General features: G+C 42.3%; 2 protein-coding genes across 6 annotated transcripts in view; one reads left to right on the forward strand and one right to left on the reverse strand.

Moving 5' to 3' along the window:
* Positions 1-1,577: 1,577 nt before the first annotated feature.
* On the reverse strand, positions 1,578-22,420 carry TSR3 (TSR3 ribosome maturation factor). 5 transcript variants are annotated; one of them, XM_073636792.1, is made up of 7 exons: positions 22,292-22,420; positions 19,536-19,662; positions 17,332-17,548; positions 15,564-15,757; positions 13,510-13,683; positions 3,368-3,431; positions 1,578-1,919 (listed from the first exon to the last, which is right to left on the reverse strand). In XM_073636792.1, the coding sequence occupies exons 2-7, from the start codon at positions 19,648-19,650 to the stop codon at positions 1,709-1,711; spliced, it is 975 nt and encodes a 324-aa protein (XP_073492893.1). In that variant the 5' UTR covers positions 19,651-19,662; positions 22,292-22,420; the 3' UTR covers positions 1,578-1,708. The 5 variants fall into 5 exon arrangements, with proteins under 5 accessions (XP_073492893.1, XP_073492891.1, XP_073492892.1 ...); XM_073636790.1 differs by lacking the exon at positions 22,292-22,420 and adding an exon at positions 22,045-22,185; XM_073636791.1 differs by lacking the exon at positions 22,292-22,420 and adding an exon at positions 22,045-22,172 and having other exon boundaries at positions 19,536-19,680.
* The window catches only part of GNPTG (N-acetylglucosamine-1-phosphate transferase subunit gamma), a 28,536-nt gene continuing 23,280 nt past the window's right edge, over positions 22,347-27,602 (forward strand). The window contains exons 1-2 of the mRNA XM_073636795.1: positions 22,347-22,449; positions 22,766-22,820. Coding sequence (XP_073492896.1) covers positions 22,416-22,449; positions 22,766-22,820 — 89 coding nt within the window. The 5' untranslated portion in view covers positions 22,347-22,415. The remainder of the gene's footprint in view (positions 22,450-22,765; positions 22,821-27,602) is intronic.

Consider the following 27,602-nt stretch of genomic DNA (forward strand, 5'->3'; position numbering starts at 1 on the left):
TCACCAGAGCTTCACAGGTTTCCACTGGAGTCCTCTTCCACTCCTCCATGACGACATCACGGAGCTGGTGGATGTTAGAGACCTTGCGCTCCTCCACCTTCCATTTAAGGATGCCCCACAGATGCTCAATAGGGTTTAGGTCTGGAGACATGCTTGGCCAGTCCATCATCTTTACCCTCAGCTTCTTTAGCAAGGCAGTGGTCGTTTTGGAGGTGTGTTTGGGGTCGTTATGTTGGAATACTGACTGCCCTGCGGCCCAGTCTCCGAAGGGAGGGGATCATGCTCTGCTTCAGTATGTCACAGTACATGTTGGCATTCATGGTTCCCTCAATGAACTGTAGCTCCCCAGTGCCAGCAGCACTCATGCAGCCCCAGACCATGACACTTCCACCACCATGCTTGACTGTAGGCAAGACACACTTGGTCTTTGTACTCCTCACCTGGTTGCCGCCACACATGCTTGACACCATCTGAACCAAATAAGTTTATCTTGGTCTCATCAGACCACAGGACATGGTTCCAGTAATCCATGTCCTTAGTCTGCTTGTCTTCAGCAAACTGTTTGCAGTCTTTCTTGTGCATCATTAGAAGAGGTTTCCTTCTGGGACGACAGCCATGCAGACCAATTTGATGCAGTGTGCGGCATATGGTCTGAGCACTGACAGGCTGACCCCCCACCCCTTTAACCTTTGCAGCAAATCTGGCAGCACTCATAGATCTTTTTCCCAAAGTTAACCTCTGGATATGACGCTGAGCACGTGCACTCAACTTCTTTGGTTGACCATGGCGAGGCTTGTTCTGAGTGGAACCTGTCCTGTTAAACCGCTGCATGGTCTTGGCCACCGTGCTGCAGCTCAGTTTCAGGGTCTTGGCAATCTTCTTATAGCCTAGGCCATCTTTATGTAGAGCAACAATTCTTTTTTCAGATCCTCAGAGAGTTCTTTCCCATGAGGTGCCATGTTGAACTTCCAGTGACCAGTATGAGAGAGTGAGAGCGATAACACCAAATTTAACACACCTGCTCCCCATTCACGCCTGAGACCTTGTAACACTAGCGAGTCACATGACACCGGGGAGCGAAAATGGCTAAATGGGCCCAATTTGGACATTTTCACTTAGGGGTGTACTCACTTTTGTTGCCAGCTGTTTAGACATTAATGGCTGTGTGTTGAGTTATTTTGAGGGGACAGCAAATTTACACTGTTATACAAGCTGTACACCCACTACTTTACATTGTAGCAAAGTGTAATTTCTTCAGTGTTCTCACATGAAAATGTGACGGGTGTACTCACTTTTGTGAAATAGTGTACATTGCTCTGCTGTCTCTAGCACCTGTCCAAAGACACTAGATTAAATATACTTTCTATAATTTTACTTGCCAAGTGCTGAAAGCATACACTTCGAATGGTACATGTCACAAACTTTTAAGAAACACCATAGTAAAGCAATCCAGAAAAGCAGAGTGACTTTGTAGTCTTGCTTATTTTTTTTTACAAATACCAAAATGTTTCAGCTTTCACAGTCAAAGAAATATATGCACACATGGTAAAAAAATATATATATTACAATGAATCCTATTTAAACTTTCCAATATATTTAATTTTAATATAGGAAGTAGCAAAAACTATACATAAATACAAGCTTTTGAGAAAAGAGGCTCAATGTTACTGTAACCTATGCACTCATATTGTTACAGCACTCTCATCGCTTAGTCTCTCAGTCTCTTCTTCACTCCTTTCCAAATAACAGGCTTACTAGCCGCTGCTGCTTCTACTTCATCACCTTCAGTTTCCTCATCAGAGTGGGACTCTGCTTTGCCATCATTTGCCTCCTCGGTGTTGTTAACTTCCTCATCTGTCTCCTCCTCCTCCTCCTCCTCCTCCTCCTCATCTTCATCATCATCATCATCCTCCATCACCCTATGAAAGGAAACAATTGTGGTCTATAGTCAAAGACAAAGCACGGCCTACATTCAAACAGCACAGCTAACTGTAAACTTCAGCTTTGAGATCTGGAGATCTCTACAGACAAGGATCTGTGCAAAAAAAAGGATTGCCACTAAATAATGAGCTTTGACCTTTCATAACCAGGGGTCATTGCTGTGTGGATGCTCAGACCAAATAAAGCAAAATATTTGCTGATTAACTTAGGGATAGCTCTATAACTAATTCTTCTACCTAAAAAAAATTATAATGTTTTTAGAGCTTTTATTTGGTATATAGGTTTACAAATTACACTGCTCAGGTGTTTTACCCTGACAAACGGACAAAACATTTTTTTGAACAATGTAATTGTATCTGTCAATTACAATAATAAATACAGATACACTGCCATCTTCAGGCTGCAATGCCATTTGAAAGCTGGAGTGATCTGTTAGTAAAGAAACTTCCAGCTTGGGCAGGGAAGACATCATTACTGGAATAGAAGACAGAAGATAGTTCTGGTGTCCACCAAAGACTGACACCTCTTTTAAGTGGGTTTATTCTTTAGGGCTTGTTCACGCTTGACTAAATTTCTAATGCTTAACAAACGCTCCTTAAGCATTAGTACAGGAGTTAGACCCTCGTTAATGAGCTTTAGTATGGGCGTTAGACTGGCGTTTTACAAGCGTTAATTACGAGTTAAAAATGCTTCCCAAACACTCTATGGGCAGTTTTGAAGTGTTTGATGAGCGTTAAGGCGTGTTAAAACGGCTCCACAAATGGCTATTCCATTACAGTAAATACACCAATCTTAAAGCCCCGCTGATAGAGCGTTTGCGAAGCGGTATCATAGGTTTGAATGGGAGGCGTTGAAAGGCTTCAAACACCTTCTGACTCGACATGAGGCTTCAATTTTGAAGCAACGCGACGCTAGCGATTCATGTTTTGATATTGTGAACAGCACTGTATCATCTGCGTAGGCATTTGAGGGGCCTTTTTAACGCCTCTCAAACACCTGCTTTTAATGCCAGTGTGAACTTAGCCTTACAATCACCATGACTGGATGTCATGATGTGAGCTGCATCCACAACCTAAGTGTTGCCCTGGAATTCACCACTAGATTTGTTACCATTTCCTGACAACAAGCAGTAGAAATATCATTAGCTGCAGCACCTTCTGTTACATTTTTCACATTTCATAACAAAATAATGCAGTGTCAGCAGGTCACTGCCCCTGTTCTGTACCGGACATTACACACAACATTTCAAAATGACAAGATCCTGAATTCATTTTGAATTACACTAACAATAAAAGCCATCGCCACAAAAAAGTGATCTTTTAATTTTGTGCTTTGATCTGTAATGCAGTTAGGGCCTTGTGGGAGAGTTTGAAAACATGAAGCTGCAGCAGGGAAATCAACTCAGGGAGATAGAAAATGTCATTACCGTCCGGAGCAGATGACTCTGTTCAGGTTGGAAAATTCTCGCCCAGATTCAACATCAAATGGATCTGAAAGACAGAACAGACACAGCAATAAATGATTGTACAAAACATACTACTAGTACAGGATTATTGCTATTGCCTACAAGAAATGCCAAATACAATCTTTTATGAAAGCAATATGCAAATTACTTACAGTAATATATGGAGCCCAGGCTGCAGACATGTAGGAAATGCAGAGCAGGACTGGGGAGTTTTTAAAGAGGTTGTGCAATTCTGTGCAGGCTACACAGAGAAAAAAAATTTGGGGAGCTGCTCTTCAGGTTATTATAACCTGTGAGAATCATATTTAGCATGGGGTAGGGCATCAGCTACGGATAGTACACTAAATGAACAACGGCTCTAGATTATTGCATGGTGAATGCTGATAGGCTTCTATGAGCTACTGCTCTTAAAACAACTTTGTGCTCTTCCATGCTTTACTCAATCATTCTAATTACGTATTGGATGGACAGCAATGTATGCTAACAACCCACACACTACCCATTACTGTTCGTTTTGACTTTTGTGACCACGTGCCTAGCAATGAATTCTGTATTTGTTCCTATGAGAAAACAATAGGGAAGAAATGGAATATGATGATGGACCTGAAGTTCGGGAGAGTCAATGGGGTTGATTTACTAAAACTAGAGAGTGCAAAATCTGTTGCAGCTCTGCATAGAAACGTAAAAGGCAAAACTTTTTTTTTTTAGATTTGGATAGAGTGGAGAGGGATTAGAACCCCTGTCAGTTTTTATTGCAGTCTGCCCCCCCATTTAGGAGATTCACCCTCTCTAGATTTGTCCTGTTTACCATTTTTATTGAAAGTGAAAGTAAAAGAAAATCCCAAGTTTTGAGTTGTCCCCAGAAAAGTAATAGAGGGGAAATCTTCCAATGATGACACTAGTTCTGGTGACCTGTGGGTCCCCAAGGAATTCCTTTAATTTGCATGGATTTGCTCTCACTTACGTGTTTGGATAGGGGACAGGAAGTGGAGGGAAATCTCTGCAAAAGGGACACAGATGGTGAAAAAACAAATTGACAGGGGTTATAACCCTCCCTTACTCTATCCAATAAAAAAAGTTTGCCTATAGTTCTACTTGAACAAGCTGAAGATAGAAGCAGATACTAAGCACAGCTGCACCACATTTTGCACTCTCCAGTTTTAGTAAATCAACCCCGATGTCTAGTGGTCTGATGTATCCAACTCATTTTTTTATTTGTGCACACATTTTTAAAGGTAGGGCTTTGACAGTTAAATTTACCCATATTTTTTGTTTGTTTTTTTCATGTCTAAATTATAGACTACTTTATGTATACAATAAGTCTTCCAACATGCACTTTCAGCACAGTGGCCTCTGCTGGAAATGGACAGATCTGATCTACAGTAACCTACAACCACTGTATTATGCTGTAGAAGTAAACAAGTATGCAATGTTCAGAGTTTCGCAGATCAGTGAGGCTATGAAACCTCCCCCTTCCTGCGATCTTCCATTCCTTCCCTTACAGGTTTTATGGTAAGTGTACTACAATATTAAACACCTAAAGGTGAGTGCAACTGTCATTATGCCAAAATAAGATGGAAAAAAGAATTCAAACATAGTATAATGTAGTTAAAGGACCCCGCCATGACAGTATTGCATGGGCTTCTTCTGTAAATACTAGATGACTGTTTGTCCTTGGCTTTAATACTGAGTGACTGATATGAACAAGCATACACCAAGGATAGTCAGGAATCTAACGGGCACAACTGATGATAGGCTACCCAACCATTGCCCCATATGATCACATTCAGAGCTGGCAAGTAGAAAACATTGGGGGTTAGTACCCCTGTACCCTAACACTTTCACTAAAAGTTAACCTTTGATCTAAACTCTGAAACATTAAAGAGGGACTGCAGTCTGCTCACATATATTGTAATAAAAACATCTTTGCCACTCTGAAACTTCCCTCCAACCACTTTGCATATTATTTTATATATACTGTGATTCTTTATTTGCCAAATATGCTGCAGTAATCTCCCTCCACTGAGTCTGGCTTCAGCCATTTTTATTGTGGGCAGCTGAAGCTGCTGCCTGTTCACTTCCTGGATTTACACAGACACACAGTGGCACACCTCCAGCTCTGCTGCTCTCACTGGCCCTCTTATGACTCATCCCCCCCTCCCTTCCTGGCAAACTCTCACAAGAGTGAGAGAGAATTGTGCATGATGCCATAAGCCTAGGCTTTTTACAAGACAAGAAACAGGAAGTGGGCTATATAAGGTATTTACTGGCAGAAAAAAAAATGTTTTACTATCCAAAGTTACAGTAACAAGGGCAGAAGATTTAATAGATGAAAAAATGACTGAAGTTCTGCTTTAAGGGGTAAACTGCTGTGCGAATGTGACAAACATTTGTGCAACCCTATATATATATATATATATATATATATATATATATAAATCCCCATATGAAATTCCCTAACCCCTGATCCAACTCTAATCTAATGCCCGACTTTAAAGTAGTGCTAAAGCCAAAATGTTTTTTTTTTTTACCTTAATGCATTCCCTGCATTATGGTAAAAAAAAGTTTTGCCACTTGCATTTCTGGGAGGCACAGGCTCCTGCTGCTGCCAGTCAAATCTTGTGAGCAGAGGGCTGGTCTAGCCAGCTCGGCAGCGAGCCTGTATATCTGCCCCCATAGCAAATGGCTTGATATGGAGGCAGACACAGAAGAGGAGGAGTCGAGAGGGCCAGCAAGGGACCCCAGAAGATGAGCATAGAGGTTGCTGTGTGCAAAACCATTGCACAGAGCAGGTGAGTATAACATGTTTATAAATTACATTTTTTTAAATGGCCTTAGAAACATTTTAAATATTCCCTGGAATGTCATACTTCCCCTATTCTCGCTCCTCTAGTCCAGAGATCTTGGCACCAATAAATCCTCAAGCATGCGTACTATATGTCTACGGCTCTCCAATGGCTAAGGGTAAATATCAATATTTGCAATTGGACATAGGAGCCTTTACCCAAATAAGAAAACAACACAATTTAATTGAAAGTAGTATGCACAATATTACTTATTTTGCATATTTTTTGTACAACGGAGTTGCCCTAAAGTGAACCTGCACTTTGCCCAGACTAGGTAATACAACAGGTTCACTTGCCCAGGTTCCACAAGAAGTCTACACATACTTTTCCCAAGCCCACCGATCTGCTGAAAATTCCTGTGCAAGTTTTGATCATCACAAAATCAAAACTGGATTGGGGCTGTGCAGTTCCCACATAACAGAGCTCTGGTGTATTTACCCATAAGAACTTTATAAAAAATAATGTTCTTTAGCAAGGAACATACATTCCACATTAACCACTTGAGCCCCGGACCATTATGCTGCCTAAGGACCAGAGGTCTTTTTCCAATTTGGCACTGCGTCGCTTTAACTGCTAATTGCGCGGTCATGCAATGCTGTACCTAAACGAAATTTGCGTCCTTTTCTTCCCACAAATAGAGCTTTCTTTTGATGGTATTTGATCACCTCTGCAGTTTTTATTTTTTGCGCTATAAACGGAAAAAGACCGAAAATTTTGAAAAAAAATGATATTTTCTACTTTTTGTTATTAAAAAAATCCAATAAACTAAATTTTAGTCATACATTTAGGCCAAAATGTATTCGGCCACATGTCTTTGGTAAAAAAAATGTCAATAAGCATATATTTATTGGTTTGCGCAAAAGTTATAGCGTCTACAAACTAGGGTACATTTTCTGTAATTTACACAGCTTTTAGTTTATGACTGCCTATGTCATTTCTTGAGGTGCTAAAATGGCAGGGCAGTACAAACCCCCCCCAAATGACCCCATTTTGGAAAGTAGACACCCCAAGGAAATTGCTGAGAGGCATGTTGAACCCATTGAATATTTATTTTTTTTGTCCCAAGTGATTGAATAATGACAAAAAAAAAAAAAAAAAAAATATTTACAAAAAGTTGTCACTAAATGATATATTGCTCACACAGGCCATGGGCCTATGTGGAATTGCACCCCAAAATACATTCAGCTGCTTCTCCTGAGTATGGGGATACCACATGTGTGGGACTTTTTGGGAGCTTAGCCGCGTACGGGGCCCCGAAAACCAAGCACCGCCTTCAGGATTTCTAAGGGTGTAAATTTTTGATTTCACTCTTCACTGTCTATCACAGTTTCGGAGGCCATGGAATGCCCAGGTGGCACAAAACCCCCCCCAAATGACCCCATTTTGGAAAGTAGACACCCCAAGCTATTTGCTGAGAGGCATATTGAGTCCATGGAATATTTTATATTTTGACACAAGTTGCGGGAAAGTGACACTTTTTTTTTTTTTTTTGCACAAAGTTGTCACTAAATGATATATTGCTCACACAGGGCATGGGCATATGTGGAATTGCACCCCAAAATACATTTAGCTGCTTCTCCTGAGTATGGGGATACCACATGTGTGGGACTTTTTGGGAGCCTAGCCGCGTACGGGGCCCCGAAAACCAAGCACCGCCTTCAGGATTTCCAAGGGTGAAAATTTTTGATTTCACTCTTCACTGCCTATCACAGTTTCGGAGGCCATGGAATGCCCAGGTGGCACAAACCCCCCCCAAATGACCCCATTTTGAAAAGTAGACACCCCAAGCTATTTGCTGAGAGGCATGGTGAGTATTTTGCAGCTCTCATTTGTTTTTGAAAATGAAGAAAGACAAGAAAAAACTTTTTTTTTTTTCTTTTTTCAATTTTCAAAACTTTGTGACAAAAAGTGAGGTCTGCAAAATACTCACTATACCTCTCAGCAAATAGCTTTGGATGTCTACTTTCCAAAATGGGGTCATTTGGGGGGGTTTTGTGCCACCTGGGCTTTCCATGGCCTCCGAAACTGTGATAGGCAGTGAAGAGTGAAATCAAAAATTCACGCCCTTAGAAAGCCTGAAGGCGGTGCTTGGTTTTCGGGGTCCCGTACGCGGCTAGGCTCCCAAAAAGTCTCACACATGTGGTATCCCCGTACTCAGGAGAAGCAGCAGAATGTATTTTGGGGTGTAATTTCACATATTCCCATGGCATGTTTGAGCAATATATCATTTAGTGACAATTTTGTGCAAAAAAAAAAAAAAAAAAAAAAATTTGTCTCTTTCCCGCAACTTGTGTCGCAATATAAAATATTCCATGGATTCGACATGCCTCTCAGCAAATAGCTTGGGGTGTCTACTTTCCAAAATGGGGTCATTTGGGGGGGTTTTGAACTGTCCTGGCATTTTATGCACAACATTTAGAAGCTTATGTCACACATCACCAACTCTTCTAACCACTTGAAGACAAAGCCCTTTCTGACACTCATTGTTTACATGAAAAAGTTATTTTTTTTTGCAAAAAAATTACTTTGAACCCCCAAACATTATATATTTTTTTAAAGCAAATGCCCTACAGATTAAAATGGTGGGTGTTTCATTTTTTTTTTTCACACAGTATTTGCGCAGCGATTTTTCAAACGCATTTTTTGGGGAAAAAACACACTTTTTTAAATTTTAATGCACTAAAACACACTATATTGCCCAAATGTTTGATGAAATAAAAAAGATGATCTTAGGCCGAGTACATGGATACCAAACATGACATGCTTTAAAATTGCGCACAAACGTGCAGTGGCAACAAAATAAATACATTTTTAAAAGCCTTTAAAAGCCTTTACAGGTTACCACTTTAGATTTACAGAGGAGGTCTACTGCAAAAATTACTGCCCTCGATCTGACCTTCGCGGTGATACCTCACATGCATGGTGCAATTGCTGTTTACGTTTGACGACAGACCGCCATTTGCGTTCGCCTTAGCGCGAGAGCAGGGGGCGACAGGGGTGTTTTTTTTTTTTTTTTTTTTTTTTTCTTTATTATTTTTTTGCTTTTTTATCTTATTTTTAAACTGTTCCTTTCATTTTTTTTTTTTTTTAATCATTTTTATTGTTATCTCGGGGAATGCAAATATCCCCTATGATAGCAATAGGTAGTGACAGGTACTCTTTTTTGAAAAAATTGGGGTCTATTAGACCCTAGATCTCTCCTCTGCCCTCAAAGCATCTGATGACACCAAGATCGGTGTGATAAAATGCTTCCCCAATTTCCCAATGGCGCTATTTACATCCGGCGAAATCTAAGTCATAAAATGATCGTAGCTTCCGGTTTCTTAGGCCATAGAGATGTTTGGAGCCACTCTGGTCTCTGATCAGCTCTATGGTCAGCTGGCTGAATCACCGGCTGCATTCTCAGGTTCCCTGTTGAGACAGGAGAGCCAGAGAAAAACACTGAAGACGGTGTGGGGGAGGGGCATTCCCTCCCACGGCTTGTAAAAGCAGTCTAGAGGCTAATTAGCCACTAGGATTGCTTTTACATGAAAGCCGACCGCTGGCTGAAAAGAATGATACCAAGATGATACCTAAACCTGCAGGCATCATTCTGGTATAACCATTCAAAGTCGTGAATGGCGTACCTGAAGACAAAAAAATGGTTAACAATGGTTAACAATAAAGCACAGTAAACAGTAAAGTATAAATAATTACATACCTGAAAAACAAACATGATAAAACATAATAACAATAACAATAACAATAAAACATTGCAGAATAGAATACAGTAAAAAAAGAGCAGAACAATAGAGAGAGAGAATAGAGAGAGAGAACAATAAAACGACAACTATTTTTTTTATTTTATATATATATATTTTTTTTTACACTTTTTTTGTAACTAACTTTTATAACTGTAACCGGTTCCAGGTTCGGGTCTCTCAAAATGCGATGGCATCTTGGGAGACCCTGTGAAAGTGTGCCTAGTCTGTGCAATGCTGTACCCTACGCTAATAACTAGTGCATGGTAGCGTTCAAAACATTCACCAATGCAAAGACCAGGATTGTCAGGACAGGAGGGACAATAATAGCGGGTGTCACGCCTATATCCGCGCTTGCTGCAGACACGACATCTTTTTTGGGGGGGTTCGTTGGGTAGGGGTACTCGGGAGGACATAAAAATGCCTCTCATGCAGCCGACTGCATTTGGTTGGGGATGTGAATGGGGGAAGTACGGGCGCTGCAGAAGCGGTGTGTTCCCAATTAGGATTGGCGAATGCAGCAGGAAGGGCACTATGGGCATGACGGGCCTGTGTTTGTCTTTTTGGTGGCAGCGGGACACTACTTGTGCTTGCCACCTCACCAGCTTGAACTGCACTTATGGGACTCGCCACGTCACCAAGTGTTACTGCAGCGCTGGTTTGACTACGACCGGAGTGTACTAGGCCGCTGGTGCTTGCCAGTTCAATAAAAAGCTTCCAAAAAAACTGTTAGCGATCGCAGGGATCAGGCCTGACTCTGCAAACGCTGCAGTTATGCGTTTAGTGTTTTGTAAGTGACAGTGATCGATCGATACTGCACTTGGGTGGGCTGGGCTGGGCCGGGCGGAGGGGCAAAACGCAGGTGCTAGCAGGTATCTGGGCTGATCCCGCTAACACTGCGTTTTTGGGAACCCTAAACTGCTGGGGACGCTAGTATAGATCTGATCGGGTCAGATATTGATCCGTACAGATACTATACCACTAAGGGAGGCGTATGCTGCATGCGTGGGTGTTAGCGGTACTGGCGCTAACCTGACGCTGCCTGGGGCCGGTGCTTGCTAGTTCACCAAAATGCTACCAAAAAAACTGTTAGCGATCGCAGGGATCAGGCCTGACTCTGCGAACGCTGCAGTTATGCGTTTAGTGCCTTGTAAGTGACAGTGATCGATCGATACTGCACTTGGGTGGACTGGGCTGGGCTGGGCCGGGCGGAGGGGCACAACGCAGGTGCTAGCAGGTATCTGGGCTGATCCCGCTAACACTGCGTTTTTGGGAACCCTAAACTGCTGGGGACGCTAGTATAGATCTGATCGGACCAGATATTGATCCGTTCAGATACTATACCACTAAGGGAGGTGTATGGTACGTGCGTGGGTGTTAGTGGTACTGGCGCTAATCTGGCGCAGCCTGGGGCTGGTGCTTGCCAGTTCACCAAAATGCTACCAAAAAAACTGTTAGCGATCGCAGGGATCAGGCCTGACTCTGCGAACGCTGCAGTTATGCGTTTAGTGTTTTGTAAGTGACAGTGATCGATCGATACTGCACTTGGGTGGGCCGGGCGGAGGGACAAAACGCAGGTGCTAGCAGGTATCTGGGCTGATCCCACTAACACTGCGTTTTTGGGAACCCTAAACTGCTGGGGACGCTAGTATAGATCTGATCAGATCAGATATTGATCCGTTCAGATACTATACCACTAAGGGAGGCGTATGCTGCGTGTGTGGGTGTTAGCGGTACTGGCGCTAATCTGACGCTGCCTGGGGCGACGCATATCACCGCCGGGCGATCAGGGGCTAAACCTTTATTCGGTAATAAACGGCGGGTGCCCTGACACTATAAAAAATAAACAAACTAACCAGCGTCACCCGTAACAGTTATACGGTGATCAGTGGTGAAAGGGTTAACTAGGGGGCAATCAAGGGGTTAAAACATTTATTAGATAGTATATGGGGGTCCCTGTCGCTATAAAACGCTGACGGCGAACCTAAATATTTACCTCACTAACTAGCGTCACCAGCGACACTAATACAGCGATCAGAAAAATTATCGCTTAGCGACACTGGTGACGGGGGGTGATCAAGGGGTTAAAACTTTATTAGGGGGGGTTAGGGGGGTATCCTAGACCTAAAGGGGGGTAACAGTAACTGTCCCAACACTGTAACTGTCACAAACTGACACCAATACAGTAATCAGAAAAAAAAAAAAAAAAAAAAACTGCTGGTGTCAGTTTGTGACGGGGGGGGGGGGGGGGGTGATTGGGGGGGATCGGGGGGGCGATCGGGGTGTTTTGTGTGCCTGGCATGTTCTACTGTGTGTGTGTGTGTGTTGTGCACTCACTCACTTGTCTTCTCTCCTCGGGCCGGAACGGAAATTACCGAGCCGAGGAGAGATGACATCATTTCCTTTGCTGCTGTTTAGCATACAGCAGCAAAGGAATGTTCTCATTGGCCGGCGGCGATCGCGAGGGGGGGGCCACGAACGGATGGCCTCCCCCTCATCTCCGATCGCCGTGGGAGAAAAGACGACCGCCTCGGGCACCGGGGGGGGGTCCGATCGGACCCCCCACCCGCGGAAGGCAAATCACGTACATGTACGTGATTTTGCCTGTCCGTGCCACCTTGCCGACGTAAATCGGCGTGAGGCGGTCGTCAAGTGGTTAATACTTATGCCACAATAAAGGAGTGTGTGCTGTAAATTGCCTCCAGCATTGCTCCTGTTTCTTCTTGCCAGAGGCTGCCATTTTGCTGAAGCCCAGAGCCCCTGAACAACAATCATAAAGTGGAACTAAACCCATTGATTTAACGGTTTCAAAAAACAGTTAGCAATCCTGGCATTCCTGGAATGTAAGAATCACATTTGTTTGTGTCCTGAACCAAACTGTCAAACCATCAAATGGCTTCAGTTATAACTACTAACGTGCAGCACCATGGCAGTTGCAGATCAAACAGAAGCAGCTTCATTGACTGTAAAGGATAGGAGGTCTTAATTCCGCTTTAAGGCTGTCAGCAGATCAGCCTCTACAAATTCGTCAGTGCTTAATAATGGAGAGCAACTGAGAATATGCAGAGTGGGGTGAGACCATGTATTACTGGATTTAAACAGCATAGACACTTATTTTTAATGTTTTATATATACCTGCAAAAGGGGCCAGCCTGAAGTGATCTAGCAGGACTTAATTTTCTGACTAAAGTTCCTCTTTAACTTTTTTTAGTGCATGCTGTAACGTAAACCTGGTACTTTGCATAGTCCGGATTTAAGGGCCCATTTATTCATTAGCATCCTGGAGCATGGCATTAATGTACATTGTGTTAAGGCAGCCTATTCAAATAAATGGGCAAACAACACACCAAACATCCATAAAAACTGACATGCACTTTTTTTTTTACCGTAATCTATTCCCTAGTGCGCTGAGGTGCCATTGAAAATGAAAGGCAACACACTGTGGTATGTATAATTATCTTGCAAGGATCAGATATTATATCACAAAATTTTTTGGTAAGACACCAAACTGAAAAACCTATTTCTTCTTCATCTTTGTCCGGAGCCCCAGCCAGGTACTCTGCTTCCACCTTCTTAATTTCCTCCAAATTCTGGCATTTACTGTACTTCTCCAGCAGATCTTTATTCAGCTCAAGGAACACTTTCCCCCATTTAAATTTCCTCAACAGAATCGTGGCCAAATCTGGAAATCCTAAAGAGAGAAAATGATTTCAATGTATGCGTCCTTTCTTACACTCAGGTAAGGGAAGGCAGCTGCTGATCATTTCTCATCCTGGCATTCATCACTGCAGCAAGATCAGAAGTCGGAAGCATAAATGTCACCGCTTAGAGATGTATGAAATAAAAATGTGATTTAAGCCCCCCACCATCTGCCCAACTGAAATATTGATTTTGAGTGGATTGACACTTTAAAAATATGAAATGATCACACAGCATATGTTATATGTCATACAATGATGAAAAGATCAACCTTGGGCAAAACTTCTAAAATGTTATTGGAAAATCCTAAATTTCATATAAAATCAATGTATCTTATTAGATTAGGCAGCTCAGTGAACAATGATGCACTTTTCTTAGCAACTAACAAGATTTCACCTTTCATTGGCTTGGAGCAGTTAAGCTGATCGGTTGCTATAAGGCTCTATGCCTTGTCACATACATCTGAATGTCTGCCGATTACAATCAAAGCTTTTCAAAACTAACCAGTCATGATATTTATTTCATACCATTAGGAAATTTCTGTTTAAACTACATAATTATCTGGTGGACAAATTAGGGCATTCAAATGCCAAAGTATTACATCCAGATAGGTTATAAAGTCAGCTACAGGAATGTCTATCTTGCTGTGTGGCTCTTACTGTGGATCTGATTTAAACTCACATCTACCACGCATTTTCCCTATTGACAGCCCATGCATGGCAGCAAGGCAACAATGTCTGTGGTCACTGTGTGCAGAAGCCAATGTAAGAACAATGCAGCCATGGAAACCTCCTAATCTCTCATTCCCAGTAACATTTCATTGAGGCTGGGTTCACACCTAAACCGACCGCGGATCGCACAGCAACGCTGTGTGTCCCTGTTCTCTGTTTCAGGGACAAATCAGGGCAGAATCTTTGTCTGAATTCAGCCCTGAAACGGAGCAAAAGACGCTCCGCAGCCACCCCGGAGATATGTGAACCAGCTCCATAGAGAGCAGGTCACAATCGCCTGCTATGCGAATTGGATGCGGGGAAACCGGCATCCAATTTGCATAGGTGTGAACCTAGCCTTACAGAACATGTAGAGCAGCGGTCGCCAAGCAGTGGCCTGTGGACCACAAGAAAATGTTGGTGGTCCCCAGGGGGTCTGCCACAGTTTAAAGGTGCCTGCAGAGCATTGCACCCGTGATCAGCAAATCGCAGGTGCAATCTCAGGCTCCTACAGACTCTTAGCACAACTGTCTGCTTATACCTCCTACAGGCATCTACCTGAGAACAGGAAGATCAATGGACTACCAGAGCGCTCACCAACGCCTTCGTAATTCATTGAGAACTACAAAACGTCAGCCGGTATTCGTAGGCATTCATTCACAAGAAACTGTGAATGAATGATGCAACCGCACAATTTTTAAATTGTGACAGAGGGTGCAAGAAAAGGATCCCCTGCCCACTGTAACCAGGGGGGACCGAGGCTGCAGATGCTGTAACATGTTACATGTTCTACCCTCAAAATGGATGGAACATTTAACATGTTCCAAAGGTGAACTTATTCTTTAAACCAGTTGCAGTATTACCACTTTGCAGAAGCCAATTCTTCCACAGAAATGTAGGCCCCTAAGAAGGTAATTCATTAATATAGGGATAACATTTTCATAAAAAAGTGCTAGTCCAGCTGTATTATATGTGATTTTTTAGATGAGATCAGCAAATGCTTTCATCGACAAAATATATATATATATATATATATATATATATATATATATATATATATATATATATATATATATATATATATATCTATATATATATATATATATATATTCTAAAAGGCTAGACACCAATATAATTTTTTTAGGCTTCAAAATGCATTTACCAACAATACAGAATGTCGCAGCATAGGCTTCCACGCAAGACAGTTTGCAGGGCCTCCCATAGTTGACCGGGTTTGCAGCAACCAGGTATGGCAACAACCGAGGATGGCTTCCTTTCATCTTAGAGAATGGTGTGTCATCCAGCTTAGCCCAGGAGCAGTCAATAACAGCTACACCACAATCTGCAACTATTTGTCTGAGGAAAACACAGAATGAACAAGTTACAACAAAGAAATGTGAGGGTGGAGACTGACATTGCTGGTAGATATTTAGAATGACATATTATGCATTATTGTCAAAGAAATCATTGTTGTTCACAGACACTATAGGTTGAGTTGCAGATAATTTTCAATGTGAATGTTTCAAGCACTAGTATGATCACTGAGGAGTGTCCAGAAATAAGAACATGTGTAAGTAATGTCCTGGCCCTAGACTTTCATTTTCAACAATAAGACCAAATTCTGTAAACCCAATAAATAAGAAATCAGATTTGTCTGACAACTTCTGTCTTCCATGAATCCATGCTGTCTGTTGCTTAAAATATTTTTTCCAGCAAGAACTTATCTATGTGGTCTTTTATTAAACTCTCCAGTATCTTCCCGACTATAGAAGTTAAACTAGCAGGTCTATAGTAACTTGGTTCCCTTTTTAAATATAGGCACCTTACGCCAATCCAGTGGTACTATTCCAGTCATTAACAAGTCCCTAGAAATTGTAAACAATGGCTTTGAAATGGCAGAGCTCAATTCTTTTAGGATCCGTGGGTGTATGCCATCTGGTCCAAGTGCTTTATCCACCTTTATTCCATCTAAATATTTCTGGACCATATCACTTTTGAGCCATTGTGGATAATTTGGGGCTGTGTCAATACCATCCCCATTATGGTCCAGGAGCTCCCCCGTGCTCCTTTGTATACACAGAGCTGAGGAAAGTATTTTAAAAAAAATTGCCTTCTCTTTGTCCCCAGTCACCCTCTCTAGATTATTTTGTGACTCAGAAGCTTTGATTAATTGATAATGTAGATTGTGTATGGGCAGTAGAGGGTTGTCAAACAGTATATTAAAGCCAAATTCTCACACCTTTTTATTTCTTTATAGTTCTTTATTTTGTTTTATATATGATTTGTGCATGAAAATGCTCTTTCTTCCAGTATTAAATGTTTTCTGCCCTCCCACTCCAGTGCTCTGTGCTGGCATTGATGAGTAACAACCACACCTCCTATCCCATGTTTTCTTACACAGGCTTGTATCGGAAAGGAAAAGAGGGTGTGTGCCTAACCAGTTCTGTCACTGAATATCAATTACTGAGAGCAGTGGCCAGTCATACCACGATACCCTGCAAAACTACTGCAACAGGAAAATGGAAGACTGTAAAAATTAAGATTGTTAGTATCATGTCTATTTAATTGCATATCTACTTCTTTGACTTAAACTGTTCTTTAACCCCTTCCCATTCTCTCTAAGTGAGTCTTAATGCTGGAACTGACTTCCCGATCACATGATCACTGTGACTGGTCAGCTCCCGATCAAAAACAGAGACCAGGAGTTGTCTGACAGATCGGTCAATGTGCTGGAAGCATGCAGTGAGCGAGCTCTCAGAACAGAAACCTCAGTTCCCAGATGCATATGTGCAGCAAGTGGCCAATAGGGCCCTGCCACCCTGCTGCCACACATATGCATTATGTGGTGGGCAAGAGGTCAATTAAAATAAAGATTATTAGACAAAAATAAAATATTTCTGAAAACAATTGAAAGTCTCACATTAACATACTTGTCAGCAGGAGAGACACACACTGTCCCCATAGGGCTCAGAATGATGCCGTTGAACCTTTGGTTTATTCTGAGATTCCTGACAAGACCTTTCCGTGCCAGTTTCCGACCTGTACACCTCTTTGGGTCACAATGTCCTAATTCCCACATTGCCAATGGACAGGGAAACTTCACCTTTGTCTCTCCATCATCTTCTGCACCGTCTCCCTGGATACTAGCTTCCAAGAAAAATGAAGGAATAGAAATAAGAATGTAATTAATTACTTATAGAAGGTCCAACACCAAGCGTAACATGTAAATACAATGTTCTGGAAAGAAATTTCCTCTATCACCTGCCTGCTTATTGGACTAAAATGTGTAGTATCATCATTGTTTATTGAGCATGCACATGACACAAGAAGCATTAAAGCTGAAACAGGGGTATCACCTGACTGCCTGTGCAGAGTGGCTGGATGTGTGAATAAAAAGACTGGCAAAACAGAATTACAGATCGGAAATATCAATCTTCTAACCCATCTTAACATCTCACAGTTATCACTGAGTTCATTATGAGGCTTGAGGCTGCCCCATCTGATATTGCTACCCCATGTAGCCCTGACACAGAAAATACTGTACATATAGATCATTGATGCCAAAGAAAATGTATAAATCCTTATTTGCTACTTGTCCACATCAGTGAATGTCAGGCAGCTATCATCTAAGGAGGGCAAATGTTCCAATTATTAGAGGTTTATCAAGAATAAATCCTACAAAACTGATAATTTATTGTTGGTTGGAAGCTAGCAGTTTTATGATTAGTAATGAGAATTCTTTGGGGGGGGGGGGGGGGGTCTCCAGACTTTCTATGCAAAGGGCCAGTTTACCATCCTTCAGACTTTAGGGGGGCCGGACAGTGGCCAGTAGGAGTAGAAAATGCCCCGGGATCAGTGGGCATAAACAGTGCCCTATCATTGGTTTTAATGGGAGGAATGAGGCCACATTGCTGGTATAAACATGGGAATAATAGTGCCCTAAAAGGTGTCAGTGGGAGAAAAAGTGCCCTAAGGGCAAGACCTGGCCCCCAGTCTGCAGTTTAGAGACCACTGATCTAAACAGTCCAATTTAAAGAGGAACTAAACCCATTGATTTAAAGGGTTCCCATACCAGTTACATTCAAGGCATGCCCTGAATGATAATTGTCACATTTGCTTGTGCTCTCAACTGAACTGTTGGTGTATAACTGATCACTAGGGATGAGCTCAGGTGTTATGTGTTTTTACTGTTTTCTCTTTTTTGTTTTTAATTTGTTCAGGTTTTTTAATCTGTTTCCAGGTCCTTTTCACAATAAAAAGGTAAGAAAAGCTGTCCTGCCTTTTGGGCTGGTTGTTTAATTAATCAACCACTTCCATGTGTGTTGTGTTAGCTTTACATGGTGGTGTATCAAATCAAATGCATTTTAATGTTCATGTTTATATATACCCATGTTTTAGCTTATCATTCTAGCTATGACTAAGCACCAGAGTAGATGTGAAACACGTTAGCTGCACTGTTTATTCTGTCATGTTTGCTGTATGGACTGATTTATACAATTTTTATGAATAAATAAAGGTGATTTCGTTGGAGTGTGGCCACCCGGATTTTTATTCATCACTATGCCTTCTGCTGCCTGCAGGGCCAGCACCCTCATTGTATGCAGTCATGGTGGGCATAGGGGTGTCTACCTTGAGCGGTATACTACTTACTTCTGATGAGCTCAGGTGTGTTTGAACAAGAGTCCAAACCCGCCTGAGCCATCCCTCCAGGAAGCTGTCAGAGCAGACAGCCAATCATAGGCGGACTGAGGCATGCTCCGCTCCACCCATATACAAGGGGTATGTATACACACAGCTGTGGGGTGGGGAATGTCTCCACTGCCTATGGATGGCCGTCCACTTTGACAGTTTCCTGGAGGGATAGCTCAGGTAGGTTTGGACTTTTGTAGGAACCTGCCTGAGCTCACCCCTGCTGATCACATGTGAAGCGAGAGATAATGGCACCCTCACGTGTCTGCTAAAGAGCCGTGTGTTTTGCTTGCAGGTTGGAAATGCGCACGTTTTTTCAGCATTCCTGACCCTCAATGGAACCTTGACTTAAAGGAACTCACTGTTATTGAAAGGAATTTATCTGCCCATTACACAAAATATGAAGCATGTAAATCACCATCACATGGATAAAAACAGACATTACCATCTAATGCTTCATGGACTTCACTGGCAAAGCTCTCTAGACTTTTAGAGGGCCTCTTAAACCGGGATTCTTTCTGTTTTGGTCTGCCGTCTTTCTGAGGTTTCTTCTTTCCCATTGTGATGTGTCACTGAAATACAAAAACAAACTATACCTAAAATACATCTGGAGGTTGTCATAGCAATCAGCCTACTCCAATCTGGTGGAATTCCCACATTAGTGTTCTATACTATTACCAAATAGCACTCCAGCCAAAGCATTCAGTTTTAGTTTTGGATTGAACAGGGAAGGGTTAGAGCACCCTGGCAGGGTTATAAGCCAATCTCTATTCCAGTTTAGGGAGGGCTTCCCCTATTTCCTGCTCCAGGGACAGTAGTCACAGAGTCTCTCCAATGGGGAGCACACACAACAATAAAAACATATAATAAAATAGAAGGGGGGTTGATACACCCTGATGAAGCTCCAAGTCAGATTAAAAGTGTTGGTGCAAATCCCTCCCCTGTGAGGGGGTGGATTATGACATACGTCTCTACCCTAAGCTATGGACAATTAGAGACAGCCCTGACTGGTCAAGGCATGGACACCTCTAGACCTATGAAGCTATGCTGTGCTACCTGGTTCAAAGCTGTCAGTTAGCATCTTGTAAGTTGCCAGATGGACTTGTTTTTTTCAACACATCCCACAGATCTTCAATGGATTGAGATCTGGAGGCCAAGTTAACACCTCAAACCATTCTTGCATCTTTTTTGCAGTGTGGTATGGCACATTATCCTTATGAAAGAGCCCGCTGCCATCATTACATCACCATGTCCATGAATGGGGGTATTTGGTCAATAAAAATGTTTAGGGAGGAGGTATGTTCCAATTAAAGTGATTGTAAAGTCTCGTTGTTTGTTATTTAAGGAAAAAAAAATGACATACTTACCTCCACTGTGCAGTTGGTTTTGCACAGAGCAGCTCGGATCCTCCTCTTCTCGGGTCCCTCGTCACTGCTCCTGGCACCTCCCTCCTGTTGAGTGCCCCCACAGCAAACAGCTTGCTGTGGGGGCACCCAAGTCAAGTCACAGCTCCGTCTGTCCATTCAGTCACGGAGCCCCAGCCCGGCCCCCTCCCGCTGATTGGCTAACTGACTTTGATTGACAGCTGATGGAGCCAATGGCGCTACTGCTGTGTCTCAGCTAATCAGGAGGAGAGTCCCAGATGGCTAAGACACTCATGGACATCGCCGGAGAGAGATGGGGCTCAGGTAAGCAATTAGGGGGTGCTGCGGGAGGCTGCTACACACAGAAGGTTTTTTATCTTAATGCATAGAATGTATTAAGATAAAAAAACTCCTGCCTTTACAAATCTTTTAACATCCACATGAATGGCAGGATACAAGGCTCCCCAGCAAAATATTGCCTAAAGCATCACAATGCCTCTGCAGGCTTTCCTTCTTCCCATACTGCATCCTGGTGCAATCTCGTCCCCAGATAAGCCCAGAATGAACGAATCCTGATGAAGGGGTCCTAAGTGACCGTGAAACGTCGCCGATCTTTACTGTGATGTGATCATTTATTAAGACTTTGGACCATTTATGGAGTTCCCTGGTGTGTTGGTGACTAGAGATGGGCTCAGGCGTGTTCGGGATCCCACCCGCCTGCTCCTGTTAGGAAGTGGATACTGCACACCGCCAATCACAGGCAGTGAGACATTTCCCGATCTGTGCAGCTGCAGACCAGGAAATGTCTCATTGTCTTTGATTAGCGGTGTGCAGTGTAAGCTTCCTGGCGGGATTGGGCAGGTGGGTTCCCGAACACGCACAAGCCCATCACTATTGGTGATTAGGGATGAGCTCCGGCGTGTTCGCATGGCGCACGTGCCGAGCCCGCCAGGAAGTCGGCACGGGGCAGCGCTAATCACAAGCAGTGAGACATTTCCCGATGTGCGGCTGCAGAGATCGGGAAATGTCTCCCTGCCTGTGACTAGCGCTGCGCCGTGCCGACTTCCTGGCGGGCTCGGCACGTGCGCCATGCGAACACGCCGGAGCTCATCCTTATTGGTGATATAGCCTTTGCTCTCTTCCCCAGGTAAGCGACACACATACGGCCATCCACATGATGTAAAAGAAAATGTGATTCATCAGATTAGGCCACCTTCTACCATTGCTCTGTGGTCCAGATCTGATGATCACACGCCCATTGTAGGCGCTTTTGGCTGTGGACACGGGTCAGCATGGGCACTCTGACCGCTCTACACAGCCCCATACACAACAAGCTGCAATGGACATTTTTTCTGCTTTCAACTACGTGGACAACATGTTTACTTGCCTCCTATTATATGCCACCCACTTTCAGATACCATTCATGTAAGGAGATAACTAATAGTATTTACTGTACCTGTCAGTGGTTATAATGTTATGGCTGATAGGTATATATATATATACACACACACACCTATCAGCCATAACATTATGATAATATATATATATATATATATATATATATGTGTGTGTGTGTACTGTCTCTCTTACCTCTCAGCAGCTCACATGTGTTCTCTTCCAAAACAACTTTTAGGTTTACCTCTCTGCCTTCCCTAATCTTCTTGCACGCATTTATCCCTCTGTAGTCTTCGGCAATTAAAAAAAAAAACACCATATTCCACTGACAGTGTTATAGCTATTGCGTATAATGTACCATATATCCATGCACAGACCTTTCTTTTCTCAGTATAGTTATATTACAAAAGCAAACATTTATCAGCCCTCCCACTTCACTTACAATGTAGGTTCAGTGACGTGACATAGAAAATTGAGGTCCTGTCTCTGGCTTGCTGTAGGGCTGTGCTTCCGGGTGGTGGACGGGGTCATGTGACTGTAGTGTGAAGGGGTCATGTGACTACAGTATGGAGGGCTGGCTGTGTGTGTTGTTGTTCTTAGGTTAGTGTGTTGTGTGTTTCTCCTTTAGTGCTGAGCTGCTGTTGTGTACTGCTTGGTCCTGTGAAAGCAGTGTTGTAGAGGTGTGACACTGCTCTTCCCAGCCTGCTCAGACACCTCTGCTTCATACATTGCTTGTTTCCTCTTAGTACACACACAGGGTTTTTAGATAGGAAGGGAAGTGGCCTATAACTTTTACCTTCTCACAGTGTTTTCCAGCAGTTGTCAGCAGTCACCAAGGAAGTTCTAAAACTAAAGATGATTAGCTTTTGTCTTGCTTCTAATAATTATTTGTAATAACTTCTCTCTTGTATTTTAGTCCACAATGCAGCTGCAACCAAGATGAAGATTGTGGAAGAACCCAACAGCTTTGGGTATGTAGAGTTTTATTTATCACCTTTTACCGCCATCACTGCTTAGAAGTCACTATTTGTGTATACAGTGGATATAAAAAGTCTACACACCTCTGTTAAAATGTCAGGTTTCTGTGATGTAAAAAAATGAGACAAAAATAAATCATTTCAGAACTTTTTCCACCTTTTTAATGTGACCTATAAACTGTACAACTCAATTGAAAAACAGGAAATCCTTTGGGGGGGGGGTTAAAACTAAAATAATGTGGTTGCATAAGTGTGCACACCCTCTTAAAACTGGGAATGTAGCTGTGTTCAGAATGAAGCAATCACATTCAAACTCATGCCAAATAGGATTCAGTACACACCTGCCATCATTTAAAGTGCCTCTGATGAACCCCAAATAAAGTTCAGCTGTTCTAGTAGGTCTTTTCTGACATTTTCTTAGTCGCATCCTACAGCAAAAGCCATGATCCGCGGAGAGCTTCTAAATAGGGCCCAAACAACTAATCAATTATGAAAATAGTTGTCAACTATTTTCAGAATCAATTAATCGGCCAGCCTATTAGTTGGCCTGCATACAGAATGCATTATTTGTTTACATATCAGGAAATACAGTGAAGCACACATACAGCTCAGTACACCATCCATACATGTCAGTTAGTGCCTGAGAAAATGTGAATGTATCAGAAGCAATGCCACATGGGACATGTAGTCTTGGGCAGGAAGTGAGTGGTTCTAAAGGCAGAAGTTTTTTTTTTTTCCTTGCTATAAGGGCATTCTATACTCTACTTTGCAGCTTGCTATTGGGGCACTCTGAAGGCAGGAGGAGCCAGAAGCGTCAGTGGGGGCTTCCTTTGACTAAGACGTTTTCTATTCTGCTCCCTTGAATTTTCCTGTCACTATGGTTGAAAACAAACGTCGATTTGACCCCACTAACAATTAGAAAATTAACAAAGGTTCTTAAAATTATTTTTTTTTTTCTTGAAGGATGACATTGTTTTTGTATGGCCAGCATGCAGTAAGTGACAGCAGGCGCAGGTAGCTTTTATCAAGCCACCTGTCTATTACAAGGGAGTCTGTCATACATAATACATAACAGTTCTGTCTGAAAATCAACAAAACAGTCTTTATTTCTTTATTTTTTAATAAAAAAAATTGATCTCTGAGTCTGATATTTACCAGATTCAACCTCTAATAGTATATACAGTATATCTTTTCTGTCTGTTATTCTCAGAGGGGATTAGAGATTTTCCACTGCATATAGATATTTAAGAATAAATTGCCTTTTATTTTAAACTTTACATAATAACTAAATTATACACCACATTTTTTGAAGGTTATTATCCGATTAATGGATGAATCAAAACAATAATCATTCAACTAATCGATTATGAAAATAATCGTTAGTTGCAGCCCTACTTCCAAAGCATCAGAGGGTTCTCATTGTTAAAAGGTATCGGTCAGGAGAAGGGTACAAAAGAATTTCCAAGGCATTAGATATACCATAGAACAAAGTGAAGATGACAGTCATCAAGTGGAGAAAATATGGCACAATGGTGACATTACAGAGAACTGGATGTCCCTCCAAAATTGATGAAAAGACGAAAAGAAAAAAAATGGTCAGGGAGGCTGCCAAGAGGCCTACAGCAACATTAAAGGAGCTGCAGGAATATCTGGCAAGCACTGACTGTGTGATAAATGTAACCACAATCTCCCGTATTCTTCATATGTCTTTGCTATGGGGTAGAGAGGCAAGACGGAAGCCTTTTCTTAAAGAGAAAAACATCCAAGGCTGGTTACATTTTGAAAAACACATCTGAAATCCCCCAAAAGCATGTGGGGAAAATGTGTTATGGTCTGATAAAACCAAGGTTGAACATTTTGGCCATAATTCCAAAAGATATATGTTTGGCGCAAAAACAACACTGCACATCAGCAAAGGAACACCATACCCACAGTGAAGCATGGTGGTGGCAGCATCATGCTTTGGGACTGTTTTTCCTCAGCTGGAACAGGGGCCTTAGTCAAGCTAGAGGCAATTATGAACAGTTCCAAATACCAGTCAATATTGGCAAAAAACACTCAGGCTTCTGCTAGAAAGCTGAACGTGAAGAGGAACTTCATCTTTCAGCATGACAACAACCCAAAGCATGCATCCAAATTAACAAAGGAATGCCTTCACCAAAAAAAGATTAAAGTTTTGGAATGACCCAGCCAGAGCCCAGACCTGAATCCGATTGAAAATCTGTGGGGTGATCTGAGGAGGGCTGTGCACAGGAGATGCCCTCGCAATCTGACAAATTTGGAGTGTGTTTGCAAAAAAGAGTGGGCAAATATTGCCAAGTCAAGATGTGCCATGCTGATAGACTCATACCCACAAAGACTGAGTGCTGTAATAAAATTTAAAAGGTGTTTCAACAAAGTATTAGTTTAAGGGTGTGCACACTTGGCAACCATATTATTTTTGTTTTTTATTTTTACTTCCTTCCACCCAAAAGATTTCAGTTTGTGGTTCAATTGAGTTGTACAGTTTATAGGTCACATTAAAGGTGGATAAAGTTCTGAAATGATTTATCTTTTCTTTTACATCACAGAAACCTGACATTTTAACAGGGGTGTGTAAACTTTTTATATCCACTGTATATGTATATATTTTATAGAACACAAGTTTTTATATAATGGAAACCTTGCATATGCAAGGGAGCTTAACCACTTGCCACCCATCCACATTGCATTTACTGCGAGTGGGTGTCAGCTGCAGGCACTGTTACGTACTGGTACGTCACTGCGCACTGGCACGCACCAATCCCGTGACCGATCATGACGCTTGGTACGCAGATGCTGTGAGTGGCCAGAGTATCATATGATTGCTATGACCAAACATAGCGGTCACATGATTACGTGTAAACAGAACATTTTTGATCGGCTTCCATTTATGACTGCTTGCTTACTATTGCGACACTGGGATTGGACAACAGCTATCGCAAAGAACCTGGCACCCTTTACCATGTGATTAACTGTAGCCAATCACAGATCCCAATAGTTAGTAAGCTTAAAACTATTGCTTATAACTGTGATTATCACTGTTATAAGCAGTAACAGAAAAAAATCCCTGATCACCACTCCAGAGAAGACATGTAGCAGAATACATTTTGGCCTAAATTTAGGAAGAAACTTGATTTTATTGGATACATTTTATAACAGAAACTAGAAAATATAGAGGATTTTCTTTTGGACATTTTCAGCCTCTTTTCCTTTTTATATAGCAAAAAAAAAAAAAAAATAGCGGTGATCAAATACCACCAAAAGAAAGCTCTATTTGTGTAAAAAAAAAAAAGTTATAAGAATTTTTAATTTGGGTACAATGTTGCATGACCACGCAATTACCAGTTAAAGTAGTGCAGTACTGATTCACAAAATAGCTCTGGTCATGAATGGGATGAAACCTTCCGGAGGTCAAGTGGTTTAAAAAGTGAACAGCGTGGACCAGGACTAGTGCTCAACCTGAATCCAAATGTCTGATGTACTTGATGTATCATGAAAGAGGACTCTTAGTTAAAAGCAGTTGCACCAATAGATCTCAATGAGCAGTGATGAACTGAATCTAAAAAAAAAATGGGGAGTGCTTCTAATGCCGCATACACACGATAGGATTTTCCAACAACAAATGTTGGATGTGAGCTTGTTGTCGGAAAGTCCGACCGTGTGTATGCTCCAAAGAACATTTGTTGGCGGAATTTCCGCCAACAAATGTTCGAGAGCAGGTTCTCCAATTTTCTGACAACAAAACTTGTTGTCGGAAATTCCGAGCGTATGTACACAATTCCGACTCACAAAAGTCCACGCATGCTCGGAATCAAGCAGAAGAGTTGCACTGGCTATTGAACTTAATTTTTCTCGGCTCGTCGTACGTGTTGTACGTCACCGCGTTCTTGACGTTTTGTTGTCGGAAAATCCTATCGTGTGTACAGGGCATAAGAGTAGCCACTGGAGTTACACATAGCAGTGCAATAGTTTAATCTCTTCACCTCTTCTGCTGGCTGTCACTGTGCTGAGCGTAGGAAAGCATATATGTTTGTACAGCACGTAGCTACCATGTGTAACCGGTGTCCTAGTCTGCAGCCTGTGCTCACTGGTCTGGCTGGGGATCCTGTGTGTGGTGAGCACTGGATGTCCTGCTGTTGCCGTGGCATGCTGGCCAGTATCAAATCTCCTGTGGTACAGATGGGACTGGCTTCTGTTTGAATGATCAGAATCTTCATTATGATTCAACTCTCTTGAATAGTCCTTATACTGCGCAAAAAGCCAAGTGAGAAAAAGGCCCTCTTGATGTTGTGCTCAGTCTCACTGTTCCTTGCTGTGTCCTTGTGTGCCTCATTGGCCAAATACTTCTGAATTTCCCTCTGTGCTCTCTAAGAGCTACTGTAGGTTTCACAAAAAGATGATTGTAGGTGGCAGGTGCTCAGGCTGTAGGCTGCTGGGAGGCCTCTGTTTTCAAGGATCCTCAGCCTGTGACCCTGTTCCTGTAAACCTTGTGTTCCCCTGTCTGCGCCCTGCTCCTGCGACCCCTTGCATTCCTGCTAGCATCCAGTCTTCAAAGACTGCTAACAGGAATGATGGTGTTCTAACACAAAAGTGTATGCTGTTACCATAGAATTTGTGGAACTAGTAAAACACATTTTTGAACTCTCTTGTGTTTTGGTTCTCCTTCTGTCTCCACTTTTACATAGATTTTCCAAGCTGGCTGATGCCTGTCCCTGAGGGGACCCCCGCTTTGTGTAGAGCTGCTGATCCTAGGCC

Source organism: Aquarana catesbeiana, linkage group LG06 (genome assembly GCF_042186555.1).
Source record: "Aquarana catesbeiana isolate 2022-GZ linkage group LG06, ASM4218655v1, whole genome shotgun sequence".
In the NCBI taxonomy this organism is placed as follows: Eukaryota; Metazoa; Chordata; class Amphibia; order Anura; family Ranidae; genus Aquarana; species Aquarana catesbeiana.